Raw genomic sequence first — 23,918 nt, 5'->3', positions numbered from 1 at the left:
TAAGCATGCATTGGTCCACTCGTGGATCGTGCTGATAATAGTGTCCTTTCAAATATTAAGACTTTCTGATACCAATGTTCGTTGCACACTCGTGGGATTTGCGAAGAACCGACAACCATTTTCGTACGTTGTTTAACGTAAAAGACAAATTTTGGAAAACTCCAAAAGTTGTACGTTGATTCAAATGTAGTATTTTTGTTTTTTGTTTTGTTTTGGATAAAGATTTAAAGGGGTTTTATTGAATGTTGTTATTGCGATCCTAACACTGGTTTATTATTGTAAGTAGAGTTTGGAATTGAATACTTCGACTGTACTTATTTGTGGTAAGAAGGAAGCCACGTGACGTACATCTCAATTGTTTACATCACTTTCAATTTTATTTATGCTGTGGTAGTATGAAACCTAATACGAGTTATATACTATACAGTTATATAATAAACTTTGAAGTTTCCTTCCTTAATGTGTAAAAATCATAGTATCTTCTTAGATCACATGCACAACTTTGTGTGTGTGTGTGTGTGTGATGGAGACAGTGTTAGTAATATGGAATATTTTGAAGGAGACGTGCATATTTATCAACTTAATAATTTAAGTGTATACGACAAAGACAAACGATAGAAATATATATATATATATACTATTTGGACACGACTGTTACTTGAGTAAGTGTATAAGCATGGACATTATATGGTTATGTACTTATTTTACTATGGATTCGATCGGTAAAGAGAAGTTTTAGACGGTGCGATTCAAAATTTGATGGCACTCAAATATAAGATGGTTCACCATTCTCATTTGGCTCCCAACCTTATTTTTCGAGAGCTCTTCATATAACTTTAACATGGCAAGTGGAATCTATGACCGTTGGCTCAATTTATGAGCAAAAAACTCTCAATTTATTTTTGAATCAAAGTTGACTGAATCGTTTTAGATTTTTTCAAAATTTTAAACTTAATTTGTTAGATAATGTTAAATCAGTTGATGTGGCAAAATAAAAGTGTATAGTTTCGTAATTGATGTAGCAAAATAAAAGTGTATAGTTTCGTAATTGATGTAGCAAATCAGTTGAGTTGACCCCGTCCAGGTAAGTCACATAGTATAAAATTGGTAACATCAAACCAATAGAAAACAATATAAGTTCTCTATCAAAAAAAAAAAATGTGGCAATTTAAAAGGGTAATTTCCTATTCAGTATTTGGCATACCTGATACGGCCTTTATGATTCTTGTAGGTTATATATTATTGATGGATGATCAATATAAACGAGACAAGGACGATGTGAACCAAGTGTAAGGACGATTACGTGTAAGTATGTAAATACATCTCTCAATTATATTGTTACTTTTTTTAATGTTGTTAAAAATTAAATCCCACTGATGAAATAATAGAAGAGGATACATCTGATCAGGTCGGTGCGGATCAGCCAACAATCTGGTTGTTGCATTAAATCATTCCTATTTTACGTAACAATATTGTTATGGTCATGGACCGGCCTACATAATGGTAAGGGAAGGGGGCCCCACGTGAAAGATTTATTCTTAAGAATGAAATTCTATAAAATAGCAAAACTGACAATTTATATTAAATAATCAAATTACATAACTGGTAAAACAAATTATACAACAAACAATACAGAAACAAATCCTACTAATTTTGATAAGAGAATATGTTTTAAAAATTAATTTTTATAAAGTGCAATACGAAATATATTTTTTTTAATAGTTAAGATGTTCTGGTCTAGGTTCATACATCATCTTAGATTGGAGAGAAGAACATTATTGTGGTTCTCTTTTAAACATTACTCGAACCGACAGCCTGATCTATACTTTTAATTTGCCTAAAATTTTTGTACTAATACTGATCTTAACATACAAAATTGATGGAAACTAAGAAATTTCCGAAAAATATAATTGAATTCACGGGAAACACATGATGAATTACTAAAGCCGAAAATATAAATATATTGAAACCACACCAGGAGAACAATGCTCGCAGAATTATATAAGTGTTCCACTAGAGGAAATACAACAGAAAACATATGAGATCAATGATATAGGAAACCACGAAGAAATAACCCAACTAAAATGATCACGTCGAACTTAGAAAACAACAAACGATGATAGTCTAAATTACGGAGTTTAGTTACATCCCCACAGGTTAGCTTTATTAGAAAAGAAATCTTCGGGAGAAAACCTATTATTCTTCTAAACTTAAAAAGTCAAAAATTGAACCGGCAAAAGTGGAGGTTAATCGAATACAATCCTAAATCAGACAACACGTCAAAATAAACACTTCCTTGAGATAAAAGAGCATGACCCCAACTAACCCATATATAGCCAGAAGCAACTAACGCACGAGAAACAAGTAAAGCCCAAGACCAAGCAAACCTGGGGATGATCAACCAAACAAGCTTGGCTTTAGGTGATTGAAATCGATTACCAGACAGGAGACCTATCGTGTACTCTAAAATAAAAGAAAAAAACAAGCAGTGTCTCCCTAACAATGAAATGGACTTAGAAAACTTGGAGAGAAGCTTTGTGGAAAAGATATATATTTTTTTATTTGGATAATTAGGGTTTTTTACATCTTTGACATATATACATCAATTACAAAACAATCTAGAATCCTAAATCAACCTTATCCTTAAACGACAGCTGTGCTTTGTGAGTTATTGGATGAAGATTCCAAAAGCTTGAGATTCTTTCCATGGGAGAAGGGTGTGTCTTCTCCATACACACGCTCCTCTATTTCGACCGTTTCTCAATTGTCGTCTTGAGTTGTTGTTGGGCTTGGGCCTTGTAATTTTTAGTCTTGGGTTTGGGCTTTGGGGATTGTCCTCTACACTTTTTTTTAAACTTGGCATGGGTGTGACAGGTGAAGCAGACACACTAAGCTCGCCGCGAAGATAAAAAAAAAGGTTGAGGTAACGATTTTGTGAAAATATCAGCTAGTTGGAGTGTAGTTGGGATGTGATAAGTTTCAATTAATCCCAGAGCCACACATTCTCTTATGTAGTGAAAGTCTTTATCAAAGTGTTTAGTTCGATTGTGAAGATTTGGACTAGCTGATCGATAGGAAGACAGCAGACATGTTGTCACAGAACACTCAAGTAGGCTGATGTTGAGAAATGCCAATGTCACGAAGGAGAGATGAGATCCAGGTTAGTTCTTTAACCACAATAGACAAAGCTCAATATTCTGATTTTGTTGATGAGTTGGATATTGTGGATTGCCTTTTTGCATACCAAGAAATTAAAGTTGATCCAAGTAAGATAAAGAAACCAGTAATAGAACGTTTTGTATATTTGCAACCCGCATAATCACTATCACAAAAAGCACAAAGAGCTGGATTTTTGTGTGTTTTTATTGGTAAACCAAAGTTGAGGGTTCCTTTGATATACCTGAGAATCCGTTTGAGGAGAGTGAAATCAGAGTTTGTTGGGGCGTGCATTCTCTAAAAAATAAAGTTCACTACATACTGAAGGTCTGGTCTTGTGATTGTCAGGTATTGGAGCTTGCCGGCTAGACTTCTGAAATATGTTGGCTCAACAAACGGTGTGTTATCTAGCTTCTCAAGGTATTTTAGCAGAGGGTTTGGCATGGGTTGCATTCTGACATGCCTGCTTGATGAAGAATTTTTGATGCGTATGCCGCTTGATGTAGAACTGCCCATTCTTGTAAGACTCAAATTGTATTCCAAGAAAGTAACTTGGAGGACCAAGATCTTTCATAGAGAAGTGGCTGTTTAATGCTTGAAGAAGTTGATCCACTAAGGAACTATCACTTCTAATGAGTAATATGTCGTCGACATAGAGGAGTAGAACAAGGGTCTCTTGATTGTGATGGCAGACAAACATTGAGGGATTAGATGTGTTGCACTCAAAGCCAAAATCAATCAGAAAGTTGCTGAAAATGTCAAACCTGGCTCTTGGCGCTTGTTTCAATCCGTAGAGAGCTTTAGTGAGACAACACACATGGTCTGGTTTTTATGGGTCAACAAAGCCTGAGGGTTGATACATAAACATTGGTTCTTGAAGTTCACCATGAAAGAAAGCATTGGATACGTCAAGTTGTTTAACAGGCCATCCACAGTTAGTAGCCATATCAAGAACTAGACGTATTGTTGCTGTTCGAACCACTGCGCTTAATGTTTCCAAGTAGGCAATTCCTTCTTCTTGATCAAATCCTTTGGCTACAAGACATGCTTTTAGTTTGTCCACTGTGCCGTCTGGCTTGAGTTTAGTCTTGAAGATCCATTTGGAAAACAAAATGTTCATATCTGCAGTTGATTCAATAGATGAATTCTTCCGGTCTCATCCATGACTGCTTCGTTCCACCCTGAATGCTTTATAGGAGAGATGATACTTTTTGGTTCATCAATAGTGGTTTTGGTGGTCAAAAGAACATACCGTGAGTTTGAATCACGTACTTTTTTAATGTTATTTCCACAATACTACACTCGTTACATCCTCCCAATATTTAATTGCTTCTTTACCAAACTTAAATTTTGTCACCCATTTGGTTTATGATCCTCTCTCCTCTCGTATCCTTCGTAAAGGCATCAAAGGTTAAAAAAATTATCAGAAAAAAAAATGGCAGATATGACTTTTGATTCATAGTTCAACTAAATACATGTCACACATGTAAAATGTATGACTAGAAAATATTAAACATAGTTCAACTTAAGTTTTACATAATAAGTCATGAAATAAAAATTTATGGTCTTGAAAAAAAAAACAAAATTTAGGAAAGAAACTCTCTAGCAGTTAAATTTGTTTTTTTCCTTTTTAAGGAGAGAAAGATATCATTAAATATATTATTTAAGGTTTAGTTTCTTCTTTAATCTTTGAGAAACCCTTTGTGCCCAACACTTTTGGAGGTAGACTGGAGCATCTTTCTTCAATTTTTACTCAAGGTCGGCCGTTATTTCATCAAAAGTGAAACCACGCTAGTCCCGGAAAAACAAGCAAAAAAGAAAGCTAATCAGAATCACTTTACAATGTCAAAATATATCACTTAAGAAGTGACTAATAATGAACCAGTTTATGAGCTAGTAAACATATTCAGCATTTCAGCCTCAGTGTTGCTGGTTCAACATAAACATGATAATGTCGACCACAAACTAATAAAACATTAATGGGTGTTGTGAAGAACCGTGAAGAAATTTGTGAATGAAGGAGATTACCTTTAGCTCATACTGCGTCATCTTTATAACTTGTTCAAGTTTTAATTCGCCATCTAAAATTCGCCAAGCTAGCACTCGAGATTCCTGCAGACAAACAATAAGAATTACACAGTTATAGTTAACTGAAAAGTGAAATAAACAAATAAAATAAAAGTTAACTTAAAATACTAATCTCAACTAAGTGAGAACACCTCTACACTAATTTTTAATAATCTTCAATAAACTCTTGCGATTATATATGCATATATTATAACACCCAGTTTTAGGAAATGTGGTGGTGTATGTAGAAAAATTTATAAAAATTGATTTGACCACATATATCACCAAAATGCACTATATTTTTGTCAAAGTTTGGAAACAACTCCACAATTAAGTGTGTTTATGTTGGACTAATTTCAGGATAGGTGATCTATGAGGAAGTGATTGTCGGAATCGTGCGAGTGAGGATAAACACGGAGAAAGATCACGCGATGATTTGTATGATTAGTAAACAAGTATGTAAAACATAGAACACTCAAAAAAATGGAGGAGATATTGAATGAAACTAACCTTGAGTTCATCGGTCAGAATCTCCAACTTTTGTTTATAGTTTGACATATCTTCTCCAAAAGAATCATACAAAACCTGCTCAAGAGCTCGAACAACCGGAACAACATCATCTGGCCAGTAATAATCAGATTTACCATCATGTTTCTTCTTTCTTGTATGACACTCGTGCTTAACTGCTTTCAGAAGCTCATCTAATGTCTTGTCGCGATCCAAATTACCAGTTAACAATTCAAAATCCTCCAAGATCGACTTAGATTTCAGTCTGGTTTTATGACTTGTTCTCTCAGCTTTTCTGATATACTTTTTTCGGACAGATCCTTTACAACTTGAAGTCTTAGTAGTTTGGTTTTCCTCCCCAATGTCAGGAACAGCACCAACTCTTAAAACCGTCTCTGCCACAAGATGATCAATTTCTTGCTTTTGATGCACGTCAAAGTCATCATCACTAAGCTTCCTTAGCTTTTTTTTGACAATATCATAAACCTCCTGCACGATGAAGCCAGGATGCTCTCTACGGTTTGGAATTTGCTTATTCTCTGGCACGAAATACACAATACACTTGTGTTCCACAGATTCAGCAAATACTTCATCGCGATGAAAACTGTAGAATATGCTTCTTGTACCTTTGGATTCCCAATTTCCAATAGATTTTTTATCTACATCTTCTGGACGATAAAACCACTGTACCTCAAGCTTCACATATTTTTCTTTGTTTGGTATATAAATATCCTGTCCAACAAACAATTTTATTAAATAACAAGATAAAAACTGAAAAACATATATATATATATATATATATATATATATTACTAACCTTTATGATGGCAATATAGGGCTTGCGGTCTGGGTCCTCTGAAACCAATAGCACTGAATCCTCCTATAAGGGAAAGAATATATAATCTAAATGGTAATGCAGTTGAAAAGGTTTCACAAACGAAACAAACAAAAAATTTGTCTCATATGACTCTTTACTAATACACCTATATTTATAATTTTTAATCAATTTATTTATATTGATTTAGAGAACTAGGGGGTGTATTCAAACCATGATTTTGGAGAATTTGATGGGATTTAGGAAATTTAGAATTTTGATAGATTTTAGAGAAGTTGATATGATTTTCTGTAAAATTCTTTCAAATCCCACCTAAAAACATGAGATTTAGATTTCTGTATGTTTAACTAAACAAATCCTCTCAAATCCTCCAGAATCCTAAAAATCATTAAAATCCAAATCCACAAAATTGTTTTGAAGAACAGTGGATTTTAAAGTAGATTTTTAAATCATCAGTTCAATAACAGTGGATTTTAAAGTAGATTTTTAAATCATCAGTTCAATAACAGTGAATTTTAATAGACTTTTTAAAATCCATGATTGAATAACATAGGATTTGTAAATTTCACACAAATCACTTAAAATGTCAAGTTGAATACACCCCCCTAATATCATTAATTAGAAATTTAATTTAATAATAATATTTTTTAAATTCGCTTAAAATATCTTTATATTTCAAATTTTTGGCAAACAAATATCTTTATGTTGTAATAAGTCGTCAAAGACTTTGAATTTATAAATCAAAACGCAAAACAAAACTCACCAGCTTATAATTTTTGTCATGAAACTTGAATGCCTTGAAATGATTTTTTTTCTTTTGTCTCTCGCCAGTAATCTTACTCACATCGCCGAGTGGCTGCGCACAGTCGTCAAGTTTCCACTCTAGCTCTGTTTTCCTTTTCTCATGCATTTCCTCGCAATCATTCTTCTGCTTCCCCTGATCCTTTTCCTTGCGCGTCATGTTGAAATTTGAGCTTAACTTTGATTTATAACCTACAAATTCTCTTTTCACCCTACAATTGAAGATAACAAGAAAAGAAAAAAAAAGAGTTGACATCAAAATGATTGGATAGTATATAAGAGACACTATACGAATGGTAGAGTAACTTGAGATATCAACATAACACAATCTTTATAGATATATGATTAATTAGAATAGTAAGAAAATAAATAGAGGAACTAGAGTTCTAACAATCTAAATACCATTATATATATCTAAGGTATTTTTATAATCAAGTATGCAACCTAAACTTGAATGGCCCAGAAAACTTCAAAAGAACCCAATCATACTTTATATACACATTAAACTAATAATAATGTTACAACTTACAACCTGAATTAGACTTCAAACGTATAACAAGCGAATCAATTAATTCAAAAGTAACTTGTAAATACCTTGTTAGTTGGCCACTTTAGCGGGTACTGGGACGAGGCAAGTAATCTCGCACAAGTAAATAAAATTTTAACGAATATTTGGTATTTCATAATGGTTTTTTTTCAATTATAAAAACTATGTGTACAAAACTAGTTGTTAGTATGTGATATGTATAGTAACAAATATATATATATATATATAAATACGTTTCATATCATTGGAAAAAATGAAAAACATCTTTCATATCTCAGGTATTTCTAAACAGTAATAAAAAAATCAAACCTAAAATTGAATAGCCCAGACAAATAAAAAAGGACTCACTCAAACTTCTATGTATATATATATATATATATATAAACTTCTATCTCTTTGTATGATACACTAATAATAAGGTTATAACTGAAACAAAAAATAAGGTTATAATTTGAATTAACAATTAAGAGTTCAAGCTAGCGTAAAACAAGAGTGAACCAAACACTCAAACATAACTCGTCGCTAGCTTGCTACTTTATAACGAGTAACGGGACGAGACAAGTAAGCTTATTTTTAACAAATATGAAATTTAGTTATCCATGATGTGTGGCGGGTATCTATATTATTATTTTCACAGCATTTTTGAGAAGAAGATTTAGAGTTCAGACTTATTTACAGACAATGCCATTGTAATTAAAAATTAAAAAAAAATTAAAATAGTTAAGCAATCGGGTATACATAATTTCTTACCTTTTTCAATGTCGATTTTCTATAATTTGTTTGGCAAATTTATTTCCAAAGATTTTGCAAAATACTAAATGATTTTCCATCATACATGTTTTGTTTTTATAAGTTGTTTAAAATAGATTGAGCCATTGATGTCATGGATAAAAACAGAAAAATAAACTAACAATGTATGATTTTATTTGTATTTTGTTTTAACCTCCACAAATGAAGTATGTTTTTTTGACTAAACAAGATAATTTTGAGCAGAGAATTCATACACTGTAGGAACAAGTCAAAGTAATAAAAGTCTTAAACTTGCATTGTACAAAAAACAGCAAATTTGAGCACTACAAGAGCAATTTGGATCGAAAACTGAACCAAAAAAAAGCAAGATACTTCTCGATTCTAGATGGATAAAAAATTATTACAAGACGATATCACATGGCGGGTATGGATTTTGGCCAGTAGTAATATAAATTTAAAATCTCACTAATTCCGTGTTACAACACAACAAATCATCATTTATTGGCAAATCAAAATTTAATTAAATTGATAAATTTACAATAATGTGAAAAATAATTTATCTTGCAATATATCACGGGTTAAATATTAAATTAACAATCAAATACAATTATACAATTTTAAATATTAAACAAAATAAACAAAATTAACACATAAATATAACTTTTTCTTGTGCAAAGCACAAAGATAAAACTGAAAATTTATTTTTTAAAATTAGAAAAATTCATCCCGTGGTGTACCGCGGGTTAAAATCTAGTTTTTAAGTATAACCAAAACACTCAAACTAAATTGCATACTTTTAAGTTGATACATAACTTAAATACTTCATAATTAGAATTTATATCATAGTTTGTGTTTATGGTTCTAACTACGAATGATACATTTTTGCATATTTTTTCCATTTGAAATTTTAATTATCTACATGTTAAAATTATTTGTTCAGAAGAAAAATAAACCTATAAAAATTTATTCTACTATTTTGTTTTTAAGAAAAAGGAAGTAAAGAAAAAATCTCATTTTTTGAGAAAAATAAATAAAGGGCAAAGAAAATCTCCCAAATTAAAAAAAAAAAAAAGAAACTCTAATTTTTAATGTTAATTGGACGGCCCATATCTAAATGAGTTCGCCCAATTGTTTGCCGACTAAATTTGTTTTTAAGCCTATATAATTTGTTTCGATTTTGGGTGTGACTATAAACGAACCATTATAATTTGGACTGGTCTAGTCCATAGTCATTAGACCATTTGACATCCATATAGTGACAAGTATATCTAAATTTTTTTTTATCATTAGGAACACGAAAAACACACTTCATATCACATCAAATAAATATATAAACAATTCATACAGCCTAAGATGTAATCCCCAGAAAAAAATCAATCATACTTACCCAAAAGATATATTGAATCTTCAAATTAGCAAAAACACAAAATTTACCAACAAGAAAATTAGACTAAAACTTTGTACAAAGAAAAGAAAAAAAAAAGAACAGTTCAATTGTTCATATTATTGTACCTGATCCTCCTGATCCTTATCCCACCAGACCAATGCTTGAGTATGTGTTTCGGCTTCGTATTACAAAATCAAACTACTCATATCACAAAAAGAGAGCTTCTCAAGTATATATTTTTCTTAATGTTTTTGTGTGCCTCTCTTCTTTAAACTGGTTTTATCAATCCTCACTGTGCTTTATTATATATAAAATACTAGATTTTTACATATATAGAATACTAGATTTTATCCACAAATGAATACTAGATATCTATGTTTAATCATTTCACTTTTAGATATAGACTTAAAGAAAGAAAGAAAAAGAGGTTTAAAAGGAAGAATTTGAAATTAATAAATAATATTTAGAGGAAAGTATAATTAATTCCTAAATAGCAATAAAAGCAAAATAAATTAATAGGAAACATTTAGTGTTATTACAATGTATTTGGTGGAGAGGTGAGCTGTACAAAAATAACGTAAAAATTGAGTGGTGAAGAATTAGTTGTGTATGGACTAATTCATATTTAAGTTATCTTCAGCTTATGTAGACATGTCTCTATATCAACTATACATTCAATAAAACAGTTCAGTAAAAAAATATACAAATGAGTAGTTTTAATTGTTTTAATTAGCTGTCACCAAAAAAAAAGAAAGTAGCTTTAGCTTTGAGGAAAAAAAAAACAATGTAAGACAGGTGTTATATTGGTAGAGTTAATTACGAGATAAGCATTTATTTGGAAGAGTATTATTCAGTTAGGATTTTTTGTCCATAATTATAGATTTAGGTTCTTTTAAAACTGAAATGACGAAACTACCCTGTTCACAAAAAACAAATCATGTTTCTCTTTCGATTCATCTCGTCTCTCTCGCCCCACCCAACATCAAACAAAAAAATTCAGATCTTGAGCTAATACAGAAAGAAGATCATCTTTTGTAACTTTGCCCACACCAAAAAATCTTTAGAGAATATAGTTTTTTCTCAGTCTTTGTTCTATTCTATCTATATCTTGTTTATACTGCAATTCTCTCTCTCTCAGTTTCTTCAATGAGGAGATGACAAATCTCGATTCCCTCCGTAAATACACTTCAAATGAAATAGTGATGATGAGATCCGGTGATAATGATTATTTTTACGGTGGTGAGATCTCTACATATGAGCGACGACTATGATGGTGATGAATTGTCAATCACAAACATTGTAGTTTTCACATTTGGTTTAGATTTGAAGATGAATTTGAGATTTTGATTTACTTTGTAAACAATAACATCAAAAATTTGAGCTTGTGTAAAAAATTTGAGATACAAAATAGTTCTTAATTGATTCAATCAATGTCTAAAATTAGAGTACTTGGGTTCACTATACATACACTATCTCCTTAAGGTTTAGATTCTTTTATTAAAAAAAAAATCAATTGAATCTGATGGATTTATGAGAGGAGATCGATGTTGGTGGTGGAGATGTTTATTGAGTCGACGGAGGGGAAGGAGAGGGTGGTGATCAAGTTTTCAGAGGAATGAGGGTTTACTCGTCATTTTACCAAACGAAAAAGCTTAATTCTAGAAGGACGAACAAAAATGCCCAATTTAAAATTTCTGGTGGCACAAAGGCCCAAATAGACAAACGCCCCAATATTATTAACTTAAAATTAATCCAATAACACCCATCTTTATATACGTACTAAATAAGGACCTACCCATTATGCGGGTTTAAATTTTGTAAATTAAATTAAATTTTGCAAATTAAATTAAATTTTGTTTTATAAATTTTATGTTTGCTATAATATACAGATTTCTATCTATTTATGAATCTTTTATGTATGTTACCATTAAAAGCATATTTTTTACGCCTAAATATATTGTATTCAATATTCTAAATATATTCTTTACCACCACCTAGAAAATGTTTGTATGAACACATTAAGACAATTATTATATGTCTTTTTCTCACTTTTGCATAGTGTTTTTAATTGATAAAATTATTGGCATAAAAAATATTTCGAATAAAAAATATATTTCATAGTATACTAATCAATGATGTATCATCACAATAGTGTATAACCAACCGTGGAGAGAACCTCGGCTCCACCCTCCTCCCTATGGAGAGAACCTTGCGTCCAGCCTCCTCCACCATGAAGAGAATATTGGCTCCACCTTCCTCCCTCGGGTAGATAACCTTGCGTCCAATCTTCTGCACATTCCTCCCTTGAGGAGATAACCTTGCGTCTAACCTCCTCCACCATAGAGAGAACCTCGGCTCTTCCTCATGTGTGGAGAGAACATGTTCACGTCTTGTAGCTATCTCAAAATGGCTTGCTCCGACAACCGATGAAACTAAAGATCCTTTTCTAATGTCACAAAATCTTTAGATAGTAACTAATGTTAAATTTTCCAATGTATTCGTGGAAGTGTTTTTCACACCATGATGTAGCTTTTGTCTCTGGAACGCCCCGACTGTCACATTTCTTAGTGAGCCCATGTCCACGGACCCACATCTACTCATGGCCCATCCATATCCGACGGTCAGTCTGTTAAGTCCTGAAGGCTTTAAATACTTGTTTACCGATCCTATAAATCACCATATGATCTTTCCCTGTGTTTTGTCCTCACTCGCTCAGTTCCGACAATCACTTCCCGAAAGTTCACCCATCCCAAAACTACTCCAGCTCAAGCACGCTTAACTCTGGAGTTCTCTCAGGGATCTTGATCGAAAAGATAAATGCACTTTGATGACATAGGTGGCCAAATCAATTGTTTTTAACCTATCCGCAAACCAGGGTGTCACAGTGTCCGAACTCCTATAGATCTATCAACAACAATTTATGTTTTTCCAATCTATCTATCTATGTTTGTTGTAAGCTTGTGTTTGATTAACCTATTTTATCTAACCATTAGGTTGATAAGCTTCTACTCCTTATCTCTCTTTGAGATTGAATGAATGGTCACAATTATGTTTGCACAAAAAAGATCTATGACCAACCAATCAAAGTTGAGAAATTAGGAGAAAATTAATTTGACATAAATATAGAAATAATAGAAAATTATAAGCAAGATAATATATAAATCTCAAATAATTCAAAGGTGAAAAGATAAATTAAATAAAACAATCTAAAAATACTACATTAAATTTGAAAAAACAGTATTTGAAAAAAAAGATGCATATATTAATCTTATTTTAGGTCAACATATTAATCTTCCCTATTCCAAAATGAAAAGGGAGAAAGAAAGAAAAAGAAAATTTGTTTAAAAAATTAGAAAAATTTACCTTTCCATTAAAAAGTTTTACTAATAGAAAAAAATTGAAAGCAATATTTTTGAGTAAATTATTTTGTTAGATGAAAAATATGAGACAATCTATGTTTATATAGAAGTGAGTATTTACAAAATTTAGAATTAATAATTAATTGTATATTCTCCTTAATTCCATTTCTATTTTTTTTGTAGAATTAATAACTTAAAATTCAAAATAAATGTTATCATTTCGAATTAAAAAAAAAATTAGTAGTTTTAGTAATTTTTTTGATAATTATCTTTTTATATTGTTAATATTGTTTAAAACAAAATATTTTGTTTTTTTTTTTTGTAATTTCAAATTCTTCTTATTAGATATTAACTTTTACACATATTAAAATCTCAAATTGATATAAATGTGACACATGTCAAAATTTTATTAATGGCTAACTTTCAAAACCCAACTTTATATAATAAGATTTATTTAATAGATATACTATACACAATTACACGTAGTTTTATTTATTTATTTGGTAATTTTTTTCTATTTAAAAAGATAGAGACTGCGCGAACCCACAAATCACGAAGTTGACTCTTCCTCTTGGGAAGACCATGAGCATAGCAACCATCCTTAATGTGCAATAGAAGTCACACTAGCCTAGGCCACTCGTCTTCTAATCACGAGTTGATCCCGTCCAGGTAAGTCACATAATATAAAATTGGTAACATCAAACCAATAGAAAACAATGCAAGTTCTAACAATAGGTAAAATATTTCTTTAAGAGTCGAGCTTAGTAAATTTGTTGAACATGTAACAAATAAAAGCAGTACCGATGCTCCTTTAATTTTGTTTAAGCTTGATATAACCCAAATTAGGATATGTCATATGAAGGGAGGAAAGACCTCTACGGTTGTATCATAGATTCATAGACCTATATATTGGTTGTTTCATTCGAAAGTTGAAGAATCCAAGCAACAGTAGACGTTTGGTCCTCTTGTTTCCAAAGAGGCAAGGATCATCAATATAAAACAATCGGCTTTAGAATTCAATAAGCAAGATTTACAAGAATGTGAAAAAGATTCAAACAACTCTGGACAAAAACCAGCCAATATGAGATAAGCTTCATTGTAGACTCTTCGGCTCCCCATCCTCCTTATCCAAATCCAACCTAGCCTAGTAAAAGAGATAAAATCCTTCTAAGATCCGACTGAGAGACATCTCACTCCCAGGATTGTCGTAGTTACAGCCTCACTCTTGAATACTACAGTATCCCTCAAAACTGAACACTTTACATATATGGCTTTATCATAATAAACTCGTAGTAAAAATTGTAGTAACAGATGTTCTAAGTGAGGATGAGAAGAAGAAACGTTATTATCCTAGCGTTTCAAACATTGGCTCTTTGACAAATTTTATCAGTAGAAAGGTTTACAGATGGTGAATCCATAATTCGAGTTGAGCTTTCTTTGGATCATTTAGTATCTTTTTTTTAATGAAAAGTTAGTAACAATAATTAGATTCCCGATAGGTTAAAAGATTGTAGAAAGTCTTTAACGTGGAAAAAAGCGTTGGCTATTGATCATCCAAGGGATATAGATCCTATTCCACCAGCTGCGTAGCAACTGGGTTTCAAATGTAATGCTGATGGCTTCTTACTTCTTAAGATAAGAATATGTTTAACAGATTCTGTTGGACATAGTGAGATGGTTTCTCTCTGGGTGATAGAACAAAAGCGAGTTAAATGCAAAATATCTACCAAAACAATATATATCCATGCGACTAAAAGTAAGCTCAATCGAAAATTAGCAAATATATCTCTATTTTCTTGTTTATGAGTTTAGATAGTAAAAAGATGAGATTCAAAGTCCTCGAGAGAAGTTATTGCTCTCTTCACCTTTACTTGCTGCTCTCGTTAACAGGAAGGTAGACTCCTTCTGCTGCCAACCACACGTTATCCGCCCGCTTCTCCCGAATTCCGCAGACCTGTACCCGAAGAACCGAATCAGATATGTTAAAGCTTGTTGAATATCTATCTAATCATGAGTTTTAAAGATATTGCCAATAATCTTTGAATACTAAACCAGAAGAGATCACGGGGTTAGATAAGATATTTAGTTTACCTCTTGCTGACCACCGGCTATACGTTGGTACTTCTTGTCATGGCTATGAAGGTAGCCACTAGTGTCTATGTGTTGAAGACGGACTCTTTGGTCCTGTTTCCATGTCTTCCCGTTTCCTTCGATTATAAGCCTACAAGCAGATGGTTAAGTGCGTGAGTTTCTGCGGTGGATGTGGATTAGACTAAACATTAGTAAAGTTGCTTTTAGGATTATTACTTCCAGTGATCCCCTGTATCGGAATTTGTATCATCTCCAAAACAGCTAACCTGCACCATCAAAATGGGTTAGCAAGAACGAAAACGGACCTCGCAATTGAAATCAGACTTCACAATTGACATAGACACACAACAAGTAAACATCCTCATACTAATAGCTCGATTTCCTAGACCTAGCTGTCTCTCGAGTCTAAATGCTTTAAAAACTCCAGATAGTTCTTTTACATCTAAGCTTAGCAAGAAGGGAAATGCAACTACAAATTGAAATCAGTATAGTTCTTCACAATTGATAAAGACAATACACACGCAAGTAAACACCCTCTTACTACTAACTAGCTCTCTATATTGATTTCCTGAACCTACCTGTCTCTCGAGTCTAAATGCTTTAACAACACCAGATAGTTCTTTTACATCTAAGCTTAGCGGATCAGGGAGTACAAAAACTTTAAACGGAAGACAATACTAACCTCTAAGTTCCCTGAGATTGGGGATGCATGGAGGTGACTGTGGAGCCATTTTCTGGTCTTCATGTGCTGCAATCTAATGGTTGCCCCAGTCTTGACAGCATCACCTTGTTTTTCTGTAGTCCCAGGCACTGGTTTAACAATCTGTAAAACAAATAATCCATAACAAGATGATTCATCAAATCAATTACTCCACCATAGCTTCAAACTAAACAGATGGGATTTAAAGTGTGAGATGAACATCATAATGCAACAGTTTCTTTGGTTCAGAAAAAAAACCATCCAATCCATTGGCTAATCTTTCTAGATAAGAAAGTGACATCAATACTTTGAAATATACCCATTGCTAGTGAATGTTCTGTTCTAACATCTGTAAGTTGCTTCAATCTAAGTTACACATGATACACTATATGAACAGGATGGTCTGCACACGAGCAACAAAGATAAAAAGAAGCAATTATACCCAATAGCTGTTGGAATCAACAACGCCAGGAAAACCAGTAACTGATTGCTGACCACTTCCAGATCCATACGGCACATCGTGAGAATGCAGTCTAAATTTAGTCTTCTCGTGCATCAGTTTGATCGCACTTCCATAAGTAATCTATTCATACGATCAAACACAATTCGAATTTAAAGCCAAAATACAACAATTGCAGTTACCACAATCGAAACAGATTAGGGATCTAAAACACACCTCAACACCTTCTTTACCAGAAGCGGCGGCAGAAGCAGACGTGTAACCAGAATCAGGATCGAGACTTAGGTAAAGGAAGATAGCGAGGCAGAAGAATCCTAAAGCCATGAAAAATAGCAAACCAATAAACCAGTTCTGCTGCCAAAACGGATACTCAGGAGGACTACTCGGTTTCCTCGCCGGAGGAGCTCGAACAGCCGAAGCTGCTGCTGATGGCGAAGGAAGAGATGATGAAGATGATGATAATGGCTTTCTTCTCGAGAGAGCTTGTTGTTGCCCTGACGTCGACGCCACCGTGAAGGATCAGACTGAGATCTCGCCGGAGACAAAAAAGAATCTGTGTAATTTTCTCGTCGCCGTGGCTTATGAGAGGGTCGTCGTCGTCTTCGTCTAATAGTAACTTCTCTAATTTTTTTTTTGGTTGACACGGAGGTGTACGTTTAGATGACGAATGATAATTTAACACGTGTCGTTTTGATGAGATGGCGTTTTATGAATGGTGGCATCATGTTGCAAAAGAGGCATAGTTTTATGTTTTTTTTTTTTCTTCTTCTTTCTGAATTCACACAATTTAGTCAATCCCATGAATTTGATGGGTGTATTCAATTACTTATTTGAAGACATCAACTAAATTGAATGAATCTTGTCATTTATAGTTTATGGTCGTCCATGTTCATCAAATTCATATGTTTAATGAATTAGAAAAATTAAATTAAGTAAGGTATGTTTTATATATTCTTTTAAAAATGTGTTTTTATGTATTAAAAGGTATGTAAGGAATTAATATATAAAAACTAGTAAATTAATATATAAGTAATAAGTTATATGTTTCTGATGAAAATTATGTGTTCATTGTTCATGTAACGCCAGCAAACTGGGCTATCGGTTTGGATGTTGATCGACACTAATGATGGATTAGTGTTTGGGTTATTTTTAAAATTTTTGGTTTAGCATGGTTTAATGGGATAAGCTTTAGGGTTCATATTTAAGATTGAAGTTGACGCCTTAGAGCCTTACTTGGCCCTGACAGCTATATCTAGTTCTAGATGGTCTCATGTCCATTTATGACTAATGGGCTCACCTGTCTTAGTGGACTCTACGTCCACTATCGGCTCGTGGGTCCATCCTTATCTGACGATCTGTTTGCTACGTCCGAAAAGCTTTAAAGAGTTATTTACTGATCCTACAAATCACAACATGATCTTTCCGTGTGTTTTGTCCTCATTTTCACAATTCCAAAAATTATTTTCCCGAAGGTCATCCTTCTTGAAACTATTCGAGCATAAGCACGCTTAATTGTGGAATTCTCTTAGGATCTTTGACCGAAAAGATAAATGCACTTTGGTTATTTAGGTGACCAAATCAATTATTTAAACTTCTCCTCATGTCCTTGAAATCAAGTTGTTACAAGAACAAGAACAGAGCTGCCTCTTAGGGAAATATGGTGAAACAACAGCTTATGACCACTTTTTACAATTTTTTTTCATAGTGTACTAGTAAAATCAATGAGATTTTTAGGACATTGGCTAAAAAGATTAAGATGTTTATGAAGCTAAGTGAAAAGAGCATATCGATGACCAAAGCAAATTGTTGTAGGAGAAGTTGGCCAACTACTTATTTGGAAATTGATTGCAAGTCAAGTGTATGTTTGTATTTTCATTATTTCCACTTTAATAATATTTGTTTTGTCACTTTCTGCTTTAATTATGTATGTTTGTCTTTAATAATGTTGTTTGTCTTTCTTCTTTAGTAATGTGTGTTTGACTTTAATAATATTTGTTTGTTGTTTTTGCTTTAATTATTTCAATGTAATCCATGATTTTTTGCTTTTAACGTGAGAATCCAATCCATATCTAATCCATTCGATTTCAACCACTCAATTTTTTTCTAAGCCTCCAACCACTTGAGATGTTGGTTCCATTATCTTATAAATGGGGACTCATTCTTCTCCATTAATGTACCAACATCACAACTCTCATCTTTCTAAAAAATATTTCATGGATCCATCAGAATTTTTTTTTGATATCAAAGCTTACAAAAGACAGTCTGAAATTGAAGAGAGGTATATCATCAACCGGTTTAAGGAGCGTCGAAACAAAATAGAGGAAGACTATCCACCTACGGTAAAAAGAAAGATTGTCTCTCGAATTAGTGAAAGAGCCCACAACAGTGATGCTAGTTATTCCAACTCTAAAGGATCTAATGCTCATTTAATAGGGAGGGATGCACCTACAAAAAATGCAAAAAAAAAAAAAGGTAAGAGCGTATTATTGAAAGTGGTCAATGAAAAATGGAATGAAGTTAAACAATTGAAGAAGCAAGAGTTGGAACAATTGGAAAAAATAAACATGAGACAAGAGGAGGTAAACCAATTGATGAAAAATAGGATTATGGCTAACAATATGAATATGTTTATGCAGCTAAGTGAAAAGGAGCATCTAAATGATAATAGCAAATTGTTATTGCAGAAGTTGAGCTACGATTTATTTAGAAATTAATTATAATTCAAGCGTGTATTTTTATTTTCATTTTTTTCGTTTAAATAGTGTTTGTTTGTCACTTTCAGCTTTAATAATGTGTGTGTCGTTAACAATGTTGTTTGTCTTTCTGCTATAATATGTCAATTTAATCTATGACTTTCACTTTTCAATGGGAGAAACCAATCTTTTCAGTTTCAATTACTCAATTTCAATCCAAACCTTGAACCACTTAATATATTTGTTCTATTATCTTATAAATGAAGATTCATTCTTGATATATACGATAAATCTATCACACCAATACATATATCATACATTGGATATGTAAATTACGTAGTACAGACTGTAACGTTAATTCATTATAAATAAAATTATTCATGTGTATGGGTATTTTATGAATTTTTATGAGTTTTAAAAAATTTATTTGTGTATAGCATAAAATAGAAGAATTTTTATTTTTTTCTTTTTGAATTAGTGAAAATTTATGAATATATATCTATTTTTTTATTTTTGTGCACCCAAATTTTTGTTTTCTTTTTTTGATTGAAAATTACAGTTATAGCACCACGTTCAACATTGTATTTTTACCAACATTGCTACGGCGAAACGGCAAGCAGTGTAATTTAGAGAACCGTGAAGCGACCGTCGATACTCTCTATTCGCCACTAATAATATCTTCGCTGATTTGCTTAGGTCTCTTGATTTCTGGTGAGTTTCCCCTCCCCACTATCATCTCACACAACATTGCTTGTCTCGTTCAATATCCCTTGTAACCCAAACCTGCACAAGCGATTCACTATTTCATGTAAAGTTGGAATTTTTCTGGATCTAGTCTTTCATAAAGTCCAATGCTTTGTTTTTTTTTTTTTTTGAAATCTGCCCAAAACTGCGGCTAAACCCCAATTCACATATGTTTTTTGAAAGGATTTAAAAAAGGAATGGGATCGGATTGTTTGACACCAGAATGGGCTTCTCAGCCTTGTCTCATTGGGATTGACGAAGCCGGAAGGGGTCCTGTTCTAGGTTAATTTCTTTCTTCTCTTATCTATCTATCTATCTTGTCAAAATTTGTAGTGAGTGAGAGAAGAATAATCTGATTAATTTGTGTTGACGAAATAGGTCCCATGGTGTATGGGTGTATGTATTGTCCTGTTTCCTACCAGTCTTCTCTGGCTTCTCTCCATTTTGCAGGTAAAAATAACACTCACATTGTATTCCTTTGTGTTGAAGAATTGAGATGTGCTTTTTTGGGTTTATGATGCAATTAGTAGATTCTTCTTCTGCTAGTGAAACGTTTTGGAATTCTTTAGAAGCAACCGGTAGTTAGTATTAGCATATCTTACTGCGACGTTCCAATTTGGGAGGGTGTCATAAAGCATGAGACTTTTGCTCACGTTTATAAAAGTTCTTTGCTGTTATGCCTTTGTGTTGAAGAATTGAGAGGTTTGAGATGCATTGAGTAGGTTCTTCTTCTGCTATTGGATTACATTTGTGTTTCTATATGGTTTAACCCTTCAGTTGTTAGTGTAATCTTATGGTTATAAGTAAAAAGCATGACACTTTTGATCGCATTTATAACCTCTTGGCACTTTTTGTTTCCCTTAAGGTTTTTGCTGCACAATGCTTGTATATTTTGTGTATAAGCCTGTACTGTGACGTTCCACTTTGGGAGGGGATAAGTAAAGCATGAAACTTTTCATCACATTTACAGTCTCTTGCCTCGTTTTGTTTTTCCTCAAGCCTTTGGTCGATATGCTTGCAGATTCAAAGACTCTGAAAGAGGAGAAAAGAGAAGAATTATATGAAAACTTAAAGCTTGACAATTCTCTTGGATGGGCTGTTGATGTCATTGATCCCAGGGAACTCTCAGCTAAGATGCTCGCAAAGTTAGTACTAGTGTAATGTTTTTGAAGCTGGTAGATTGAGAGGCTCATATGGTTCTTATATCTTATATCTTATAGCTTTGGTTTATTTTTCAACAGAAATAAGACTAATTTAAATGAGATTTCACATAACTCTGCGATGGGTCTTATCAAAAGGGTACTGGACATGGGAGTTTTTCTAACAGAGGTGATTAGCTTTTGATGGAAACAAATGCATCATCTTTTGAGCGATCAAGTCATGTACCATATATGCATATCCTCAAGCTTTATAACCCTTAACTACCTTTGCAGGCATATCTGGATACTGTGGGAGATCCCGAGAAATACAGAATAAAATTGTCGGAGAGATTTCCGTCAATCAAGTTTGTCGTTTCAAAGAAAGCTGACAGTCTATTCCCTATCGTTAGTGGGGCAAGTATTGTGGCTAAGGTGATATGTTATGGCTTCTCACTAGTCACTATCTATCTCTCACAGCTTTCCACTAGCTAAAGGTCACTAAATTTCTATTACTTACTCAGGTGACAAGAGACAGAGCGTTGAGAGAATGGTTGGTAGAGGAAACCGGAGAAAATATTAACAGAAACTTTGGTTCTGGATATCCTGGAGGTACAAAATTCTTTCCTCAAATCGTTTATGTTTTAAGCAATACTTACACTCTGATATGTTTGTAATGCAATTCAGATCCTGAGACAAAGGCATGGTTAGTGCAACACAAACATTCTGTGTTTGGATTCCCATCGCTGGTCCGCTTCAGTTGGGGAACTTGCACTGCACATTTGAAGGGCGAGGTTGAAGTTGCATGGTTAGTTTTTTTTTTTTGTCTGTTTGTTTCTATGTTCTATTAGCTATGATCAAGCATTTGGAGATCTGCTAAAACACTTCATTTATCTCAATCTGTTGTAAGAATCTGAATGTAATGTTTTGTGCACTTGAGCAGGGAAGCAGATGAAACTGAAGAGAGTGGTAATGGAAGTAGCAGCAAACGACAAGCGAAACTAAGCAGTTTTGGGTTCAAAACATGCGAGAGTAGGAGCGAAGAAATCGAGTCGAGTGGAAAAGGGCGCTGCAAATTTTTCCAAGCTCGCAAAATCCAACAACTCACTCAGTTTTAATCTCAGTACAAGACTGAATCAGTTTTAATATCTTAGCTTATTCACTTGGTGATTGTTGTTTCGTTATCTTTCTTAGCTTTTTTGTCCATTTTCTGAACCTCTGTAATTGTTTGTAGGGGTAATAGGGGAATCGTCAAGCCGATTAATACTCTGGCATGTTTTACTAATCAGCTAGCTGGACTGCCTCCTCAGGTGTAATTGTTTTTTTTTTTTTTTAATGAAAACCAGTTGGTTGCGGGATAACCAAATTGACCAGATGCTCCAAGGAGACAGCGGACCATCCAAGAACTCTCTACCCCCCCCCCCCCCCCCCCCCGCCCCCCCCCCGCTTACAATCCAATTTACAGTTCATTCCAACCTACAATGAAAAAGGCTAAGAACATTTCGTCTTCCCTTGCTAAGTCCAGTTTGAAAACTGACTTCCTCGTTCACTGTAGGTAGAAGACTCCTTTATAGAACAGTAGAGATGGTTTTAGATTGAATACGGCATTATTTTTCTCAAAACTTGGTGGATAAACTTGTTCGATTAATCCTGAAGCGACTCAGCACTTTGTGAAAATGCATCCCAATTCTTTCAAACCTTGTTGAAGAAGAACGACACTATGATCCTGTCTCCAAGGAGCAGCGATTACCGAAACTCCTTCAACCTCTCATCCCTGCTCTGTCTGAATACCGAGTCCGCTCATACATGCCCCAACTTTTAAACGTCATATGAATCATCTTTGATTGACTATTTTCAAAACCCTTTTGAAGTTTATTGTAATCTTTTTATGCTTCAAAACTTTGTTAACTTTACCCTTGAGGAGTTTGATTGAATGATGAGGTACAAGTCTTGTTTCACAAAAAAACAAAAAACAAAATTATTATTCAATCACTAATTTTGTTTGATCTCTGTTTTTAATTCAAAGTTATTGGCTACTATGAAATGTCTGAGAAAACAAGGAAAGGTGTCTTGTAAAAGTGACAGATCCAATCCAACGGTAGGGAATAAATGTCTCAAATCAACGGTCAGACTGTTTCATGCGACTCTCTGGTTTATTGTGACACCACGTCACTTTAATATGCCTCCATCCAATGCATGCCAACGATTTTTTTCTTATTCTTTTTTTTTTCGATAAAGTGATTTATCTTTGTTTACTTTGGTATTCTTTTGGTGTATTCGAGACATATTCCATTGAATCTATTCGTTACCTATTCGGCTATTCCTTTTATAGTTTTCTTTGGCATTTTTTTACTTATATATATTTGACCTTAGATTGAGTCGATAGAAGTTTATGCGACCACGATTCCAAAATGTGTAACTAAAATTTTCAATATTCTGCAAAGATAATATTCGATGTTCTATATGTCTTTAGTTCACCTAGATTATAAATATATATAGTAATTGAGAAGCAAATGCTTTGCATGCAATTATAGAGACAAGATGTTGGCATGCATGTTGCCAACGTTTTGAAGAAGATACTGTAGCCGCAATCATTCTCCTTGGCATAATAACTAAGTTTAGATTATGTATCCAAAATTATTCATAATTTATGAAATTGTTCCAAAATAATATGAAAACATTGAA

General features: G+C 33.2%; 3 protein-coding genes across 18 annotated transcripts; 1 reads left to right on the top strand and 2 right to left on the bottom strand.

Moving 5' to 3' along the window:
• Nucleotides 1-4,598: 4,598 nt before the first annotated feature.
• Nucleotides 4,599-10,351, bottom strand: LOC104703042 (ASI1-immunoprecipitated protein 3-like). Of its 2 annotated transcripts, XM_087460209.1 has the most exons (7): nucleotides 10,176-10,326; nucleotides 7,961-8,006; nucleotides 7,329-7,578; nucleotides 6,548-6,610; nucleotides 5,734-6,462; nucleotides 5,185-5,268; nucleotides 4,612-4,947 (listed from the first exon to the last, which is right to left on the bottom strand). In XM_087460209.1, exons 3-7 carry the CDS (start codon nucleotides 7,524-7,526, stop codon nucleotides 4,906-4,908), a joined length of 1,116 nt encoding a protein of 371 aa, XP_087316335.1. In that variant the 5' UTR covers nucleotides 7,527-7,578; nucleotides 7,961-8,006; nucleotides 10,176-10,326; the 3' UTR covers nucleotides 4,612-4,905. The 2 variants fall into 2 exon arrangements, with proteins under 2 accessions (XP_087316336.1, XP_087316335.1); XM_087460210.1 differs by lacking the exon at nucleotides 7,961-8,006 and having other exon boundaries at nucleotides 4,599-4,947; nucleotides 7,329-7,558; nucleotides 10,176-10,351.
• Nucleotides 10,352-15,099: 4,748 nt separating this feature from the next.
• Nucleotides 15,100-17,501, bottom strand: LOC104703041 (stromal cell-derived factor 2-like protein). The gene is made up of 6 exons (XM_010418970.2): nucleotides 16,877-17,501; nucleotides 16,643-16,783; nucleotides 16,183-16,323; nucleotides 15,717-15,766; nucleotides 15,501-15,630; nucleotides 15,100-15,363 (listed from the first exon to the last, which is right to left on the bottom strand). Exons 1-6 carry the CDS (start codon nucleotides 16,982-16,984, stop codon nucleotides 15,277-15,279), a joined length of 657 nt encoding a protein of 218 aa, XP_010417272.1. The 5' UTR covers nucleotides 16,985-17,501; the 3' UTR covers nucleotides 15,100-15,276.
• Nucleotides 17,502-18,627: 1,126 nt separating this feature from the next.
• On the top strand, nucleotides 18,628-22,594 carry LOC104703039 (ribonuclease H2 subunit A). 15 transcript variants are annotated; one of them, XM_087457324.1, is made up of 12 exons: nucleotides 18,831-18,999; nucleotides 19,094-19,239; nucleotides 19,913-20,064; nucleotides 20,281-20,379; nucleotides 20,476-20,547; nucleotides 21,119-21,242; nucleotides 21,339-21,426; nucleotides 21,531-21,668; nucleotides 21,758-21,845; nucleotides 21,921-22,041; nucleotides 22,177-22,356; nucleotides 22,468-22,594. In XM_087457324.1, exons 4-11 carry the CDS (start codon nucleotides 20,295-20,297, stop codon nucleotides 22,349-22,351), a joined length of 891 nt encoding a protein of 296 aa, XP_087313450.1. In that variant the 5' UTR covers nucleotides 18,831-18,999; nucleotides 19,094-19,239; nucleotides 19,913-20,064; nucleotides 20,281-20,294; the 3' UTR covers nucleotides 22,352-22,356; nucleotides 22,468-22,594. The 15 variants fall into 15 exon arrangements, with proteins under 15 accessions (XP_010417269.1, XP_010417267.1, XP_087313448.1 ...); XM_010418967.3 differs by having other exon boundaries at nucleotides 18,628-19,239; XM_087457321.1 differs by having other exon boundaries at nucleotides 18,747-19,132; nucleotides 20,050-20,064.
• Nucleotides 22,595-23,918: the final 1,324 nt, after the last annotated feature.

Source organism: Camelina sativa, chromosome 7 (assembly GCF_030686135.1).
Source record: "Camelina sativa cultivar CO46 ecotype springtype chromosome 7, ASM3068613v1".
In the NCBI taxonomy this organism is placed as follows: domain Eukaryota; kingdom Viridiplantae; phylum Streptophyta; class Magnoliopsida; order Brassicales; family Brassicaceae; genus Camelina; species Camelina sativa.
The sequence above is the reverse complement of the archived record's forward strand: the minus strand, read 5'-3'. Positions and strand labels throughout refer to the sequence as shown.

Bases quoted from the DNA above. Each gene is read 5' to 3' on its own strand.
- LOC104703042 (XM_087460210.1), bottom strand. From the start codon at position 7,526: ATGACGCGCAAGGAAAAGGATCAGGGGAAGCAGAAGAATGATTGCGAG. The intron at 6,611-7,328 runs GTGAGTTTTGTT...TTTCCCTTATAG, and splicing joins ATGACAAAAATTATAAGCTG to GAGGATTCAGTGCTATTGGT. The intron at 5,269-5,733 runs GTTAGTTTCATT...GTTTGTCTGCAG, and splicing joins TTCTGACCGATGAACTCAAG to GAATCTCGAGTGCTAGCTTG.
- LOC104703041 (XM_010418970.2), bottom strand. From the start codon at position 16,984: ATGGCTTTAGGATTCTTCTGCCTCGCTATCTTCCTTTACCTAAGTCTC. The intron at 16,324-16,642 runs GTATAATTGCTT...TTTGTTTTACAG, and splicing joins TTGATTCCAACAGCTATTGG to ATTGTTAAACCAGTGCCTGG. The intron at 15,364-15,500 runs GTAAACTAAATA...CTTCGGGTACAG, and splicing joins TAGCCGGTGGTCAGCAAGAG to GTCTGCGGAATTCGGGAGAA.
- LOC104703039 (XM_087457321.1), top strand. From the start codon at position 18,808: ATGGGGACTCATTCTTCTCCATTAATGTACCAACATCACAACTCTCAT. The intron at 21,669-21,757 runs GTGATATGTTAT...TTACTTACTCAG, and splicing joins GGGCAAGTATTGTGGCTAAG to GTGACAAGAGACAGAGCGTT. The intron at 22,042-22,176 runs GTTAGTTTTTTT...GCACTTGAGCAG, and splicing joins GGCGAGGTTGAAGTTGCATG to GGAAGCAGATGAAACTGAAG.